At 42.2% G+C, this 17,894-nt stretch overlaps 1 protein-coding gene across 2 annotated transcripts in view; it reads right to left on the bottom strand.

The window, feature by feature from the left end:
• Positions 1–17,894, bottom strand: part of FANCI (FA complementation group I) — a 2,406,750-nt gene that overhangs the window by 1,974,436 nt on the left and 414,420 nt on the right. For both annotated transcript variants that reach the window (XM_044078210.1, XM_044078208.1), the window contains exon 8: positions 8,447–8,570. In XM_044078210.1, coding sequence (XP_043934145.1) covers positions 8,447–8,570 — 124 coding nt within the window. The remainder of the gene's footprint in view (positions 1–8,446; positions 8,571–17,894) is intronic.

Genomic DNA, 17,894 nt, shown 5'->3' with positions numbered 1-17,894 from the left:
GTTTGGATCGAAATCACCCCTGGAAGCAAGTAGTCTTGTAATTCCTGCAATGATAGGACAGGCCTCATCTCCTGAACGTTGGTGCAAACTGACATCCCGATTTGCCCATGTACCTTTGACTATTCCCTCCCATAATGTGCCCTCCCCACCACAGGGAGAATACATCTGTGGTAGGTATGACTTGACGGCGGTGAAATAAAGGGTCTCACTTGTAATAATAGGGGGAAGCCAACCACCATTGAAATTGTTGCAGAGATTTTTTTATTGAAATGGAAGATGACAGAGTCCTGCAGTTGTGACCATGGAGCCGTGAGCAGCCACCATGAGATCCTCATGTAGAGCTAGGCTAGGCACAGTCTCTGATCAGTACTAGCAAAAAACTACGATCACTCATAAAATCATCCAAGGCCAACTTTGAGAGAAAAATCGCAAAAGACACAAAAGACAATCACAAGGCCTTCTTTAGCTATGTTAGAAACCTGGGTGGAAACTCCCAGATATGCTCAGAGTTAGTCCAAAATGACACAAAATACACTGAACCCACGGACATTGCCAACATTCTGGCAGACAGGTTCAGTGCAAATTTCTCCTCCCCCTCCCCCCCAAAAGGAAAAATAACTATCCCAGCAGAGTGTAGCCTCCCTAACATCTCAGATGCCCAGGTGACAGCCGCCCTCTCTAAAGCTAAAAACACAGCATCAATGGGACCGGATGGTGTCCCAGGCTGTGTGCTACATGAACTCCAAGAGGAACTAAACCCACAGATAAGGCTGCTGTTTAATCTTAGCCTTACTACAGGATACGTACCCAAAGAGTGGCGTACGGCAACAGTGGTCCCACTTCACAAAGGCGGTGCTTCTACGGACCCTGGAAATTACCGCCTCATAAGCTTGACGAGCCTGGTCTGCAAAGCTATGGAGAGGATCATTATGGAACTCATAAACAAAGACATTGGGGACCTACAGACATTGGATCCTACCCAATTTGGCTTTGTCAAGGGCAGATCCTGCCTTTTGAACTTGGTAGACTTTTTTGAAACAGTCACTAAGGCCATTGATGAGGGTAAGGCAGTTCACACAGCCTACCTTGACCTTGCAAAAGCCTTTGACACAATACCCCACTCGGGCATCATAGACAAACTCACCAGCTTAAATGTAAACCCATATGTCACAAGATGGGTTGCAAACTGGCTCAAGGACAGAACCCACAGGGTCAGAGTTGCTGGAGCCATGTCAGACTCTAAGCCAGTCACAAGCGGCGTCCCACAGGGCTCAGTCCTGGGACCCCTCTTGTTCAGCATTTATTTTTCCGAGGTACAGGCAAACATAGGAGGATTGTGGCTGACAAAGTTCGCAGATGACTGCAAACTGGGCGCCATAATTGATACTCCAGCGGACACAAACATCCTTCAGAGAGGCCTCATAGAAACTGATAATTGGTGCCAGAGCCATGGCCTTAAGCTGAACGCCAAAAAATGTACAGTCATACCCTTTGGGAAAAACAAGGTACCGACAAATTACCACATAGGCGGTAATCCATTAAGTACGGAAGAGGTAATCAGGGACCTAGGGACCCAGGTTGACAGTAACCTCTCATTTGACACTCACATTACCAAAGTGGTTAGGAAGACCTTCTATATTGCCCACCTTATCATGAAGGGTTTCACATCTAGATCAAGAGAGGTCATTGTGCCCCTGTACTCTTCTCTTATTAGGCCAATGATTGAGTACAATGCCCCATTTGGGATGTATCTCACCCGACACCTGCAGCAGTTGGAAAGACCCCAAAAGTTCCTCACCAAGAGGATAAAGGGTCTTAAACATATGTCATATGCTGCCCGACTGAAAAAACTCCAGCTCTATTCAGTCGCATACCGCCTACTCAGAGGTGATCTGTGCCTGACGTACAAGGCCATGTCCAATTCTGAATTAATGGACATGCTCCACCTCAGAAAATCCAAATCCATCAGAGCCACGAGAACAAGTGACTTAAACCTCAACACAGAAATAAATAGGACGTGCTGGAGGGACAGATACACAACCCAGAGGCTCCCTACACTCTGGAACAGATTCCCAGTCCATGTTAGGCAGAGCCCCTCAATGACTCTATTCAAGAGAAATCTCGACGAGTGGATGGGAGATTGTAGGTTTACCCCGGGGGTCATCTCTGTGTCACTACTAGACAGAGGCATAGTAAACTAAACCCTAAAAGGGCGTAGTATTCTCATCCTAAGGGGTGGTTGTAAGCCATATACACTCTGGCTAGGCTTATAAATGCCTTAGGGCAGATAGCCTAGTACGAACCTATGAACCTATGAATAGCCAAGACAATGAGGCCTAGAGCTTTAACAAGAACTGCTGGAGGAGTTGAAAACTGCAGAAGATTTCAGACTGCAAACCTTAATGACTGGACTCCTTCCAGAGGGAAAGATAATGAATATGACACACTGTCAAGATGGCATCAATTGAACTGAATGTTTTGTGGTGGTTGTATATGAGACTTCTCATAGTTGACAGATATTCCTAATAGCATGCAGAGTATGTGCAAGTAGTCCCTAACTGTGAAGAGATTCCTTTGATGTGGCAGTGCAGAGTCAGTCATCCAAGTATGGGAAAACTCTTGACACAGAGTGGACTCAAGTTCGCTGCCATCACAGTCATGTACTTAGTAATCACTCAACGGACTGTGGTGTGACCAAAGGGCAGGGCTCTCAACAGAAAGGGACTGGATCCTATGCATAAGTGTAGTAACTTCTTGGGCACTCTTGCAATCTTGGTGTGGAGGTAAGCATCCTGGAAGCTGATTCAGCACATCCAATCATTTGCATGTAGACAAATTACACTGCTTGCACCATAACTATTTTGAATCTTTTTTTATGCATTGGCAGAGTTCCATTAGGTCAAATATGGCCCACGATCCTTGATCATCTCTGGAAACAAAAACAACCTAGAATAACATGACTCTGTGGTCCTGCAGGAACTCTCTGATGGCGCTTTTCTGATGAGAAGATTACTCTTCAGACTGCTACCCACTGATGGTGAACAGTATGGTATAGCCGCTGGATAATATCCTTCCTACCCAAGGACCTTGCTTGACAGCTATCCACATAAGCATGCGGAGGGATAAGCAACCCTCGACTGCATCCAGAATGGAGCAATCTGGCATCCTTCAGAAACAGTTAGGCTGACTTTCAGAAAAAAAAAAAACTCAATATCGCTGGTTCTGCAGACCTCCACAACCTCTGGGTATGCATCCATTAAAGACATCACCTCTGCCACAGCAGGCCGTGACAGAGGTGGGCTCAAAGGGTTGATGCCAAGATTTCCTAAATCACACCAACCCTTTCTGTTTCTACACTAAGATCACAGAAGCATTTCAAATTTTAATGCCTATGGCAGACATTTTCTCATCGTGTTTACACCTCTGCATTCTCTTTTAGACTGATGGACCAAACAAGGGAGATCCATCATAACAGACATTTGTAAAAGGTACCTTAAAATTCCCAATAAGATCAGAAGCAAATGTAGGCCTGTTGTCTCACTGCAATGACTGTGCTCATCATTTTCACTGTTTCATCGGCTGTAGTATGCCAAAAACACACTGAGTGATTGGTAATATTGCACATAGCTTTCAGCATGGCTTCTAGTGGTTTTCTTCAGTCAGTAGAGGGTGGCTTTTTCAAGGAGGCTCATGGACCTCTCAGAATTAAGCTCATATGAATGGCGTAGATCAAAGCCCACAAAGCAAATATGGCTGAAGTTCATTCCCATTTCCCATCCAGTCCACTGCTCTAGACTCCTTGTTGGGCAGATAGACAGTGGCTGTATCATCTGTCAAATATTTCTTGGTAGTCATTGCCACAATAATGGAATCAGTTAAAGGATTTTTGGACCGAAAGGGCCTGTCCTGGGGAGGGGGAATCTTGTCAAGTTTTCTTGGGATGCTTTCCAAAGAATTGGGCTCTTACTAGGCCCTTCTGGCAACCACGCTAATGAGGTTAGTCCACCAGGGGGGACCACCCAAGAAGTAGTGGGGGCCAAACCATATATGCTTAAAGGACCTGACTGTCCTGAGATAGTGGGCTTGTAGGCCAAATTCTCCTCTTGCATAGAAATGCCAAGATCTAACTGAAAGTGAGGTTTTCCAGAGAAGACTGAAGGGGATTCCCCTCTTTATCCTCAAAAGTCAGCTTCAGAAGTGACTAACTCATGGAAAATCAATGCGTCTCCTCTTGCATGTCCTCACACCTCAACATGGTGGACAGTCTGAGTCATCAGAGGACTGGTCCTACACTATGGCAGTTCCTTTGAGGCCATCAATACAGCTCCGACCTTGGGAAGTAAGAGAGGGTTGACACAGATAGAAGTGTGTCCAAGGGAGGAGCCAACATCAATGGAGCTTGTACTCAGCTCTGGGAGGAGAAGTTATGATCCTCCTTGTAACCTTGAAAGAAGAACAAATGTCTACCCGATGCAAGGTATCATCACTGAGAGGTTAATATCACTCCTCCTGTAGAAGAGACAGGAGGCCTTGACAAGGGCATTCCAGAGCTTACATCGAAGAATAACCTGAGTAGGAGATCAGTACTGTAGACTTGAAGGACTATGACTGATACCAAAAATGGCACCATGTGAGATGGGTCTGAAAATGGCATCAAAGCATCACCATGAAGGTAATGATTCCAAAAGCCCCTTGAACCCAAAGCTTTCTTGGTTGAGTGGTTAAAAAGATGGTGCCAAAGACATAAGCTCCAGGCAAGGGGTTGGCTCCAGTACTGCTGGATCAGAATGCTGTACACCAGGAAAAGAGACAGTATGGGGGATAAGGAATCAGCCTACTCTACCATCAGAGCAGAAGGGGATGGTAAAACACCCATATCAGAGTCTTGACAAAAGCCATCAATCAATCCAGTTCCACATCGGAGGCACTCCTTAAGGATCTGCAAGACCTGATACAGGACGGAGATGCAGGTTACGAAGAAAGCCTTGAGAGCTCCCTATCAGAAGTGCCTCAAGCTATGCTTCGAGGGGGCTTACCCTCGATAATCATCTCCAAGTAAGGTGAAGCCGATGATGTGGATGGTAATGGACCCAAAGAAGTCAATTTCAACACAGGTTTTTGATGGTCCTGCACTAGGGGATTCCCCCAGACTTCTTTTTCCAGGTCTGATTCCTTATCTTTACCTCTAGGTGTTGCAGAAATGTTTTGTTGAAATATGCTACAGCCTGGTCAAGTGGGAGGGTTTTTAGGGGGGTCCAGTCACAGTTACAGAGTAAAGTGTTGAGGACATCAGGAGAGAATTTTTTTTGCGTTTCTAGTGGATATATAGTTATTGGTTTTGCATATGCTTGCTCTACTACGTATAAAGTATATTATGTTGTGGTCACTTAAGGTGTCTGGGAGACTGCCTGTGTGAGGGTACAATGTGGGGTTGTTAGTTAGGACCCAGTCAAGGATGGATTCCCTTTTAGATTTTTTATCACATCTAGTTGGAATTTGGACTAGCTGCTGGTAGCCATGGAGATTTATTAGATTATTTGGTGGTTCTGATATACAGGTGAACAAATCTAGGTTGAAGTCCCCCAGAATAAGGGTTTCTTGTGAGTATGTGGAAGAACACCAGGATAAGAAGTCTTCAAGGCTACCAGGCGTATTACCAGGTGGAATATAGATCACAATTGTGGTGCTGACCTTTTTAGTTGAAGTTGTGAGATAAGTATGTCCCAATTATTGGGGGAGGGGTAGGAGTTTGGTAATTGACGGACAGTTAAGTTGGACTTGTACAGTAAGGCAGTTCCACCCCCTTTACGAAGTGGTCTGTCTTATCTAATGATATTGTAGCCGGTAGGGAGAACTTCTGAGTTAGCTATGTTTTTATTTATTCTGTTAAAGCAACTATGTCTGGGGAGTAGTGTGCTATTGTGGCCTGGAGTTCAGGTATTTTATTTTTGATACTTCTAATATTAATATTTAGCATTAAAAGATGGTTGGTTTTGCTACTGTTGTTGATTTGCCCAGGGATGAAGAAAGTGGGGGTGTTATGTTCTGACATTTGTGTTGGAGCAGTTTGTGTTGGACAGGATGGATTTGGGCCTGGGTTGGGGTGGATATCCCCACTTATGGTGAACCTGGAGTTAAAATGGTTATACAAATGTTGGAGTTTGGTAAGGAGTGTGAGAAAGTATTGTGTTTTTTTGGAGTAGGAATGAGAGCATATGTGTTTAGTTCTCAACTGGTCCGTTATGTAGTTCTTGAATAACTGTGGGCAGATATTATTATAATGTGTGGTGTCTGTATACGAGAGTGCATAATGTAGTGTTGTGCTACTAAGTTTAGGGGTATTTCTAGAGTGATAACTTGTGGTGTTGTAAAGAATTATGAGAAGACAGACTAGACTTAGTTGTGTGATAGTCATGGTTATAAAGTTTAAGTTGTTTCTAAGTGGGGGGGGGTCTGAATAGGAATTATAGGGTTGCACTATATGTGGATGGGGAATTAGTGTGGGTGATGTAAAAAATGCCTAGTGGGAATGAGAGTGATTAGGAGTATTTTGTGTGGAGCAAGTTGGTGTGGTATAATGTGATATGACTTGAGGAGCTGTGACTGGTAGAGGTGATGTGAGGGTGAGCTGTGGGTGTGGCTGTGATTACTATAAATGTAGAGGTGGTGGGGATGGGAGGGAATAGGGGGCAGGGGAGTGGAGAGAGCCAGAGTGTTAGCGAAGGCGAACGGAGCGGGGCAGAGCCAACCAAGACAAGAGAAAAAAATAAGTATTACTTTACAAATCTGAACACTTTAAACAAATTCCTGAGGTCTAATGGCTTACCGGCAAGCAGAATGTAATTGCTGAAGAGCACTTGTGTCCTGGTGGGAGACTAGAAATTTAAAGATGGCTCCATGCTCAACAGGATTCTAATATAGACTTTGTATTGGGCGAGGGAGATAGCACAAGGGGTGTAAACCAGGTGGAATTCAAAGAAACCAGAAAGGCAATCAGCAGAAATCCGTGTATGTGGTGTGTACTGATAGAGCAAATCTTGAGGGGGATCTTATGCCCACACTGAAGGCATTTCTTGAAACATTTCACCTTATCTATGGAATCCATAATATGATAGGGTACAGTTAACAAGGTGAATACAGCAAAACACTGACTAGAAAAAACAAGTCTGAGTAACAGCAAGTATTAGATAGAGATTGGAGTAAAAATAACTGTAATAGCAGTCTAAGAAACACAAAATCAGCAACAACTATATAGAAAGATTTTTTTACATGAAAACAGGCAGGTTTAAGGCTCATATATCAAGAAAAAAGAACACTACCAAAAATTAAATTCCACAGGCTGAAAGAAGACAATCGATTACAATAAAACACCACTTACTAAAAGATGTCAAGTAAAAACTGCAGAAGAAAATCAGAAAAAGATAGGAATGGAATACTTCACTTTTAGCATGGTGTCACAGCCATATCTGAAAGCTAAAAAGCCAAATGAGCTCTAGTGAAGCTTCTCAGCCAATTGCATTAAAGGAGGAAGATTTAATGGGGCTTGAGGTTGGAGCATTAGTCTTTCCAGGTCAGATCCAAGAACCTTGAGGACCAGAGAGTCAGATCAGATGGATGAAATGAATAACATTCTGGACAAGCAGGCACACAAAACACTCCACAGTATGCTCACATCTTACACTTTCTGACCTGCATGCATTGCTACAAGACCTCCATCAAACAGAAACGTAAAAGAAAAAGTATAGCTTCTTGAAGAAAGTAGACCAGCCTGCAAGTTTATGCTCTTCCCCAACAAGACTCAGGGCAGCCAGAGACAATTTCAGTCATAGAGTCTTGACTACAACCCAAGAGCCAGGTAGGAGGGGGAGGAGTGAAGGGGTCTGGCCAGCTTGCCTCTCCCTGGGAGCACACTGGGTGCTCTTATCAGTCATGTGAAGACATGGGAAATGTCACTGCCCTTGCCTGAAGGAGAGGGGTTGAGCTACTTGGAAGAAAAAGTGAAGGGACATCCTGTGCAGTCAGACCACTCCACACTCCTGCTACACTACACTGCTATAGTACAAAGAAAAGTGACATATACCAAACATATCATTCATTATTTTTAATTCCGCAACTTCTAGACCAATACACAAGTAAAATGTAATGATCAAAAAGCTCAGTAAAGTTTCACCCAGTAAAATGTTATAAAAGGTTTGTTTCAGCTGCCATTGGTGGTGGATTCCTATGACATATGCAACATCCTCAAAAATGATAAAGTACACAAGGCAAAACTTAATTAAAATTAGAAACACAAACTCAAAGTGCAGTTATAAATAAGAAGTGTTTAAATCAACTATACCAAAAGGACATTAAACTTAATTACAGATTGCATTAGAAACAAGAACACATTACAGAATGTTACATCAAAGATGAAAGCCTTGCTTGCTGGACACAATTAAATTATTACCTTTGCAGAAAGCAGCAACAACTGGTAGACCAGAGGAGGTATTTCTTGTAAGTCTAGCTTTGAAAACATTCGCAAAACCTTGTCCACAATGAATTGCAGTTCCTCTGTACTCACTGGAACATCTCTGTATGAGAAAATAAAAATTAACATCAGGGAAACTAATGATGACTGCAGCAGGGTAACACGATGAACATCTAAGAAAAACATTACATTGCACCACTTCCAGATGTCCAAGTGACTTCAGTAAAACAGTGATCAAGATGTGTAAATCTCCAAACTTTAAAAAGCTACTGAATTTAAAACCATTTTGATGCTGCATTATCTTACAGCAAAGAAACAATGCAGTAGCCAACTGATAATTACTTTTCAGACAAAAAGTAAGGAATGAACTGGAAAAAGAGAAAAGTACTACAAATGTAACGAATGAACTGGAAAAAGAGAATAGTACTACAAATGTAAAGAATGAACTGGAAAAAGAGAATAGTACTACAAATGTAAAGAATGAACTGGAAAAAGAGAATAGTACTACAAATGTAAAGAATGAACTGGAAAAAGAGAATAGTACTACAAATGTAAAGAATGAACTAGAAAAAGAGAATAGTACTACAAATGTAAAGAATGAACTAGAAAAAGAGAATAGTACTACAAATGTAAAGAATGAACTATGGCTAGATGTTCAACTTGTATACGAGTTCAAGGAAGGTACTACATGGAATATACAGCCTTAAATATGCTCAAGATTACAAGAAGCTGCACACATCATGTAGTACACATTCCTTGCACAAAGCACTCTACATAAATACCTCACTGAGACTAGATTCACTTTATTAATATGGGGACATCTTACACCATCACTTGCATATCTTCATCACTTGCTAAGTCTGACCATAAAACAGTCCCTTTCAAAAAAAAAAACTGAAACCAAGGACCCCATCCTCCCAATGTACTTTTTGAATATTCTCAAAGACAAACTACCTACTCCTAAGTGATGGACTTGCAAGAGTCAAATCTCTCCAATCCCCATCAACACCATTGAATATGCAGAAATGTATACCACCACATTATACCAGCTTGTAAACAGCTGCACAGATGCAGCTGTTCCCTCCAGTAACAAGCGCAGGGCAAACCCCAGAAACAAACACCCATGGTGGAGCCATGGCATCAACAAGCTTTACAACTAAACAAAGATAATTTTTACCAAAAGTTAAAAGAGTAATTCCTAGAATGATAACATCCACCAAAACAAAGTATGAGGCTAAAATACCCACCCAAGCCAAAGACCTTTTTTTAATTATGCTCATAATCTCAGAAGTACAATGCAGCAGTGTACTGCGATGATTGCGAACAATGTTACCTACACTGATAATGAAGACACAGTGAACCCTCTGGCAGATAAATTAAGTTCAAACTTTAGCTCCTTCTTCTCCCTCAGTCTATCTCACAAGATATACCTAAAACTGACTAGCCTCCAGCTACTGCACAGGACCAAGACCTAAAAGCACCACCAAAAGCTAAAAACACAAAAAAAAAAAACATAAAAGCTAAAAATACAAACTCATACCCCTGAATGCATCTTAAAAAGGATGAAGCACAATTTAGCCCTCACCACATCAACACTGTTAAACCTCAGCCTCTATAAAGGTTTTGTACTACGCAAATAGACAATAGCTACAGTCATTACCCTGCATAAGGGAGGACCTTCCTCAGACTCAGGGAAATTACAGACCCGTAAGTCTGATGGGCTCCATATTCAAAAGCATGGAAAGACTGATCATAGAACTAATCAATAAGGACACCTGGAACCTCCAAACACTGTACCAGTCTCTGTTTGGATTTGTCAAGGGCAGATCATGCTTGCTTAACCTGGTGGACTTCTTTGAAAAGGTCACCATAATATTGGATGAAAGTAAAATGGTACACATTGCATACATCGATCTAGGTAGAGGTTCTGAAACAATCCCTCACTCAGGCAAAATAGAAAAGTTAATTACACTGGAAACAAACTCCTACATCATCTGCAGGATTGCCAACTGGATCACAGACTGGATGCAGCAGATCAAAACAGGGAACTCTACCTCCACAAAGAAACCAGTCATCAGTGGAGTCCCCTAGGTTTTGGTGGTGGGACTTTTCCTGTTTGGCATCTACTTCCCTGAAGTAAAAGCCAATATCAATGAGCTTTGACTGACTAAGTTTGCAGATGACTGCAAGCTAAAAACAGTTACTGAATCCCCAAATGACTTAACCATCTTACAGGAAGACCTGTCACAAACAAATGGAGCCAGAATCATTGACTGAAACTAAATCCCCCAAAAAATGCATCATCATCATCATATCCTTTGAGAAGTTGTCTGCCTTGGGGAACTAACACACTGATAATATGCCCCTAAAAGTTGACCCAGGTGATAGCAATTTGAGAACTTACGTGAACAGTGACCTACTTTTCGACCATGAGGTGTCCATAGTCATAAGACAGTTCTTTCATACTGTGCAGATTGTAAACAAAAGGGACTGTGTCTAGCTATAGAGATATCATTGTCCCAGTTTACTCATCCCTCATCAGGCCAGTCATTGAGAATAATGCCCCCTTTGGCATGTATCCGTCCAGACACATGCAACTTAATGCCCACAGCGATACTTTACTAAAAGGATAAAAGGCCTAAACAATATTTCCTATATGTACCAACATTCAAATCAGTGTCGCTATACTCTGTATCCTCTAAACTGTTAAGAGGTGACGTGTCTGGCATAAAAGGCATCCTCAGCCCCAATACTGATGAATCTATTCCACATAAGCAAGTCAAATGGCATCAAAAATACTCAGTCCAGGGATCTAAACTTCTTCTGCAACATCAACAGAACAGTTTTCAAGGAACAGGTGTATCACACAGATGATACCACTGTCCTGGAACAGACTCTTCATCCCGTAAAACAAAGAGTATCACTGTCCATATTCAAGAGAAACTTGAATCTATGGATGGGCAGTAGAAAATTTACCCCAGGACTGATCGCTGTACACTAATGGAAAGAGGCAGCACCTAAATGCTTTATCCCAAGCATGGTCCCCTCAAATTACATATGGTACGATCCCAGACATTCTCACTAGGGGCAATACAGAATTATCGACCATGAGATGGATAAGGCCAATCTAACACAAAATGGAGTATGTTAATTCAAGAACCAAAAGGGAAACTGGCTAGGGTTAAAATTGTCCACAATGGCAGCTAGCCTAACACTTACCTATGAACATGTACAATACCTATGTTGTATAACTTCATCCTGACAAACACTCATATACCACATATGGTCAGAACTGCAGAGTGTTAGAAAAAAGTGAACAAAATGTATTTATTTTCAAAAGCTAACATGATTGGAAGTAAGAAAGTATAAATTGCAATAGATAATGCCCAGATGCAACCAAAAATAATTCTCCCACTGAAAACAAAGAGCAGAAAACTGGAAGCACTGAATCAAGATAGAGAATTAATGCCTCCCTGTAAGCATAATAGTCAAGACATCTGAAAAGGCACAGTGCAAAACATATCTGCATGTTGGCGAGGAAGAAGCCTTGCATTTATTTCATACTTTAACTGTTTCTAGAACAGAAGACACAGTAGTATTAATCAGAAGCCGAGTCACTGCAAGCGTATCAAAACCATGACATGTAACCATTATGCATTCAGAGAAGTGTGCAGTATAAGGTAGGTGTAAAAGGCTATAACATTTTGCTGTCATTTGTATGACAAATTTAATCAAAAAAGTTGCTCCTGAGAATAAAAATGAAAATAATGTTTAAAAATAATTTTTCTTGTACAGAGACTACTATGTTTAGTGCTGAAGCACAGAGATAAGTAAAACTCATTCAAGGGACTCAAGTGAGTTTCAAAACTAACTCAGGAGCCATTGTTGCTGTGATATCACATGCTGCCAATAATAAGTATCTTGAAGCATCCACTGTTGCATGAAGAGTCAGAAATCTACAGCCCTGAAGGCAAACCCAAATGCACTGGTACAGCTGTAGTCACATCTGACTGAGGCACAAGCTTGAGTGCTGGGCTTCCGAGGCATTGCTAATTCATCTAGCACCTGGTATCAAGTCCATTAATCTGGCACCCTGCCCCCGTCAGCTCTTCAATTAAAGAGCAAAACAGCAAAAAAACAAAAAAAAAGTTTGTTCCCCTAATCTGGTGATCCACTCCAAGATACATGCCCACCTCCACTCAGAACCAGATCCTTCTTCACAACAGCATTCTACCTTAAGGAAATGGAGTATGGGGATTAACAAAATCATTGCAAATCATAAAATCTATTAGTTAAAAGTAGGGGCCACTAGGAAAATATTTCTGTTGTAAATATTCCCATTTTGTAGTATTTGCTATGTTCAAGGGGAAAACTCAGTTTCTCCAGAAGTGCAAACTTCAGGGTAGGACTGGATCCTTGACAGAAGGCAAAATAAGGGAAGTGCCTCTTTAAAGACCTTACCTATGTTCAGAGAGGTTAAAGATAAGAGTCAGAACTTGGCGAAAGTTGGAGATGGTGAAAAATTACACCGTTCTGGAGAAGCAACAGTCTTGTAACAAATCTGACAGGCAGTCTACCAGTGCAAGAACTGGAGCCATGAAGATTGAAACCTTATGAAACAGCCCATACAGAAAAAAATCTTACCTGCTTACTCTTGTACAGTTTCCTAGTATTGGGCTTGTGTGTAAAAGAATGCATGTAGACTACTCTGGAAGGATATGAAGAGTCTCTGATCACTGAAACCAGGCAGTTAAGTCAAAGGGATTAGAGCTCCTGATAATGGCTTGATTTAGCAGGGTTCTGAAGAACTGCAGGTGCAAAGTCTTCTTCATAAGATACGGCCTGGTCGAGGAAAAGTAAACTTGCCAAGGTGAAAAGGGAGCTATGAGAATAACTTTGGACTTGATCTTGGCTTGCTGAATGAACTTTGGAATAAAGTGAAGACAGCATAAGAATTTGACTCATTCCCTCCAATACAGCTCTTTTAAGTGCGTTCTTTCAATTCCAAGTGGATGTGGCTTGAGCCTTTACAAAAATGAAGTTATCATCTTAATTTCAAACAAATATTCATATTTCTGGAACCATAAGTATTACTAGAAAACTGTAAATGGCAAACTATTCAGTATAAAGTAATCATTATATTAGTGGAATTCACTCCATTGGTGCTTGAAACTGGATTGTTTAAGCCAAAATAAAGGCATTGAAAATTAATTTTGTAATGTTGTATAAACAGCTTAGGATATCTCAGTAACAATTCATGAAAAATGCATACTGCCAGCAGCATTTCATTCATACAACTATGAGCTTTCATATGAGGCTATTCAGTTCTGTCTGTTACCTGAATGTTGAGATATTCAGAAAAATATGAAAATTATTACAATACAAATAAAGAGTACACGAATAATATTCAATATCTCTTTAGCTGCATTTGATAGAGGTCAAATATCAATACAACTGAGTTTGCCATCATGTATGCCTTAAGATGAAATATTCTGATACCTTGTATGTACAGTGGTTTTGGAATTATTAATGCAAATATGAGCAAGCAATATTTGACGTCTAAAGGTGTAAGCAGTAGGCAACTGCAAAAATGCCTGGAGGCACACTCAGTAGTAATGAGTCAAGCGGAGACCTGACTATAATCTATGTAACCAAAGTCAGGCATCGCAACAGTTGGGCAGGTGGGGATGGGAGTGAGCAGCTGAAGCTAGGTCAACCAACCTAAGGAAGATGGAGAGGTGGTTTCGGTCAACCAACTATCATGCATACAGAGGCTTGTAAAGCACCACAAACAGCCAGTACTGTGGATGTGGACACAGTCATTGCAAGCCAGGGATTGTAACCTGCCTTTCTGTAAATAAAGGAGAGTGCACATGCATGGAGAGGGCAGTGGAGGCCTTGCAGTGATACAAGTGCTTAGTTCAAACCCCAGGGAGGCAGGATTAGGACCTTACTAGAAACACTTTATTACCATTAGGGCACAAATAGCCTCAATGGTTGCCAGGATGATTCTTTGGTCAGCTCCTGCATCCATGCTCTAGGGATACCCCATACAGAAGAACAAATGGGCAGAAGACTGAAGAAAGAGGTTCAATGGTTTGCAGGCACAGAGGAAAAAAGCATACAAAAAGGGCAGTATTGCATGTGTAGATGAATGTAACCCTAGGACACTGAAAAAGAATGAGGAAAAAAAAAGTTGCTGCACCTGGTGAAGGAAGCAAAGAGGCTGCAACAAGTCTTCCTACAGTGACCAAAAAAATCTTTCATGCCGCTGACAGGTTGAAGAGCTACTCATGAGGCATTGATAAGTAATGGAGCCTATTTACTAAAAAAAATGACCGCCATAGGAACGTGAATGATAATTAAAGAGAGAGAGTTCTGTTGATACAGTCCATTCTCAATCTCACCGATTCTTTGGTTGAAGGTGTAGGGGTGAGTTATTCCTATGCTAGTTTATATATCACATCATAGGTTGATACTAGGCTATCAGCCCTAGGGCCTATACAAGACAAGCCACAACAATTCCCTGGCAATTTCTTCCCACACTATTTACTTCCCTGGACTCCTGTCTAGCAGGGCGACTGACGTGATCCCCCAGGGTGGATTTCCTTTCTCCCATCCAATCGTCAAGGTTCCTTTTGAAGAGGGCCGAAGAGGCACTTTGCTTGACATGTATGGGCAATCTATTCCAGAGTCTGGGGAGTCTCCGAGTCAGGAACCTATCCCTCCAGCATGTTTTGTTTATTGTGATGACAAGGTTTAGATCCCTGGGGCGTGTAGCTCTGAGGGATTGGGATTTCTTTAAGTATAGCATGTCCAATAGCTTTGGGTTTGACATGGCCTTGTATGTTAAGCAGAGATCGCCTCTGAGTAGACTATATGCGACAGAGTATAGCTGGAGTTTTTTTAAGGCGGTCAGCATAGGGTATCTGCTTTACGCCTGTGATTCTTTTAGTGAGGTATTTCTGCGGCCTTTCCAGTTGTTGCAGATGTCTTGAGAGGTACATACCAAATGGTGAGTTGTATTCTACACAATGGGTCTAATGAGGGATGAGTACAGTGGGACAATGACCTCCTTTTTTCTGGATGAAAAGCCCTTAGTGATGAGGTGTGCCACATAGAAGGATTTCCTGACTGTTGTGGCAATGTGGTTATGGAAGGTGAGACCACTGTCCACCTGTGTTCCTAAGTCTCTTATCACACTTTCGGTGTTTAGTGTACTGCCACCTATATGGTAATTCACGGGTACATGTTTTTTCCCAAAGGGGATAACTATACATTTCTTGGCATTGACCTTGAGTCCATGGCTCTGGCACCAAGCATCTGTTTCTGTAAGGCCCTTTTGTAGAGTATCCACATCATTTGGGGATTCAATAATGGCTCCCAGTTTGCAGTCAACTGTGAACTTTGTTAGCCAGAGTCCCTTAGTGTTGGCCTGTACTTCAGAGAAGTAGATGCCAAACAAGAGCGGTCCCAAGGACTGAACCCTGAGGTACTTCACTTGTCTGGAGCTGGATTTGGAGTCGGCTACTTTTACAGTGTGGGTTCTACCAGTAAGCCAGTTAGCAACCCCATAGGGTGACGTAGGGATTAATACCCAGCTTAGTAAGTTTATCTATGATTCTAGAGTGGGGGATGGTGTCAAAGGCCTTGGCAAGGGCTAGATAAGCTGTGTGGACCACCTTACCCTTGTCCATGGCTCTGGAGACTGATTCGAAGAAGTCAGTCAGGTTCAGGAGACAAGATCGGCCCTTCACGAACCCTAACTGGGTGGGGTCCAGTGTTTGAAGGTTGCCATTTGTTTATAAGTTCCATGATAATACGCTCCATGGCCTTGCAGATAAGGCTCGTCAGACTGATGGGATGGTAGTTTCCGGGATCAAAGGTGGATCCCCCCCTTGTGGAGCGAGATAACTGTCACTCTGCGCCACTCAGTGGGCACGAATCCTGAAGTGAGGCTATGATTAAACATGACACTTAGGTGAGGTGCCAGTTCATATTGTAGTTCATGTAGTACACAGCCCGGGATGTCATCTGGTCCCATGGCTGCTGTATTCTTAGCTTTGGAAAGTGTGATTTTTACCTGTGTGTCCGTTATTACTGGAATTTGGCAATCTTCCTGTATTGAGATGGGCCATTTAGGGGGTGAGAGGTGGTGAAGTTGGCACTGAATCGATCTGCCAGGATACTGGCAATATCCTTGGGATCAGTATTTTAATGCCATTCTGTTGTAGCTCAGACCAGATCTGAGCATTGCCATTTAGATTCTTGACATAGTTATAGAATGCCTTGTGGCTGTCTTTGGAATATTTGGCAATTGTATTTTCGTAACTAGCTTTGGAGGATTTTATGAGGGATCTCAATTTCTTACTGAGGCTGATAAGGGAGTTTTTTGCATCCTGGGATTTTCCTCTTTTCTGCAACAGTTTCTTCCTTTTGTTGTAAAGTTTGTTTATGGCAGGGGACCACCAGATTGGCTTCCTTTTTTTGGATGAGAGCATCTTAGTTCTATTTGGGATGGCACGATTCATGCATGAGTGGATGTGCTCGTACAGTACCTTAGTGTAGGATTCAGCAGTTGAACTTTCAGTTCCCGTCTGCATGGGTATCATGAAGTTTGTCACTTCTGACTTGGGTCGCACGAAGTTGGCTTTGGAGAAGTTTTTTATGGCGATTTCCTTACTGGGAGGTGGGGGTGGGATGTTGATGTTAAGGGTGATTAGCTTATGGTCAGACCTAACTAACGAGGGGGTGACCATAGGTGTGGAGCATCAATTTCCCATGTTGGTAATGACTAGGTCTAAGATATTGGAGCCCCTGGTGGGACTATGGATTAGTTGATCCAGGGCGTTGGAATTTCTGAATTCCAAGAACCGTTGAGCAAAGGTGTTGGTACACGAGTAGTTTTCCCAGTTAATGGCAGGGTAGTTAAGATCACCCAGTATTAGGGTGTTTGGTTCTAGCTTAATATTTTCCAGTATGTTTAGAAAGGTGTAGTGAGAATCTTGGGGTATGGTGGGGGATCTGTAGCAAGCTACAATTTGGATTGCAGTCTTACCTAGTGTTAGTTGCACCTGGAGAATTTCACACGCATCGTGTTGGGCAACTAGCCTGGTGGTGTGAATATCCTTGGTGAATATTGACACTCCTCCAACTTTAGTGTTTCGGTCCTGGTTTGGTGGCCGAAAAGTGTGGTAAGAATTGTAGCCTGGTACTGCAGTAGTGCTCTCTGGAGCCTTGAACCAGGTCTCAGTTACTGCACAGATATCAATGTTCTCCATTTCTGGGAGTGCCTCGAGAGTGTGCATTTTGAGGTTTAGACTTCTAGCATTGAGTAGCATTACCTTCAGATTTTGCATGCTTGTACCTGTTACGGTGGTGGTTTTGTCCTTTGAACTTTGATTAAAAAAGGCACTATAGGGGTGGC

This window comes from Protopterus annectens, chromosome 7.part0, assembly GCF_019279795.1.
Source record: "Protopterus annectens isolate FY-2018-M chromosome 7.part0, PAN1.0, whole genome shotgun sequence".
Lineage (NCBI taxonomy): Eukaryota > Metazoa > Chordata > Ceratodontiformes > Protopteridae > Protopterus > Protopterus annectens.
This window is presented reverse-complemented; position numbering and strand designations above follow the sequence as displayed.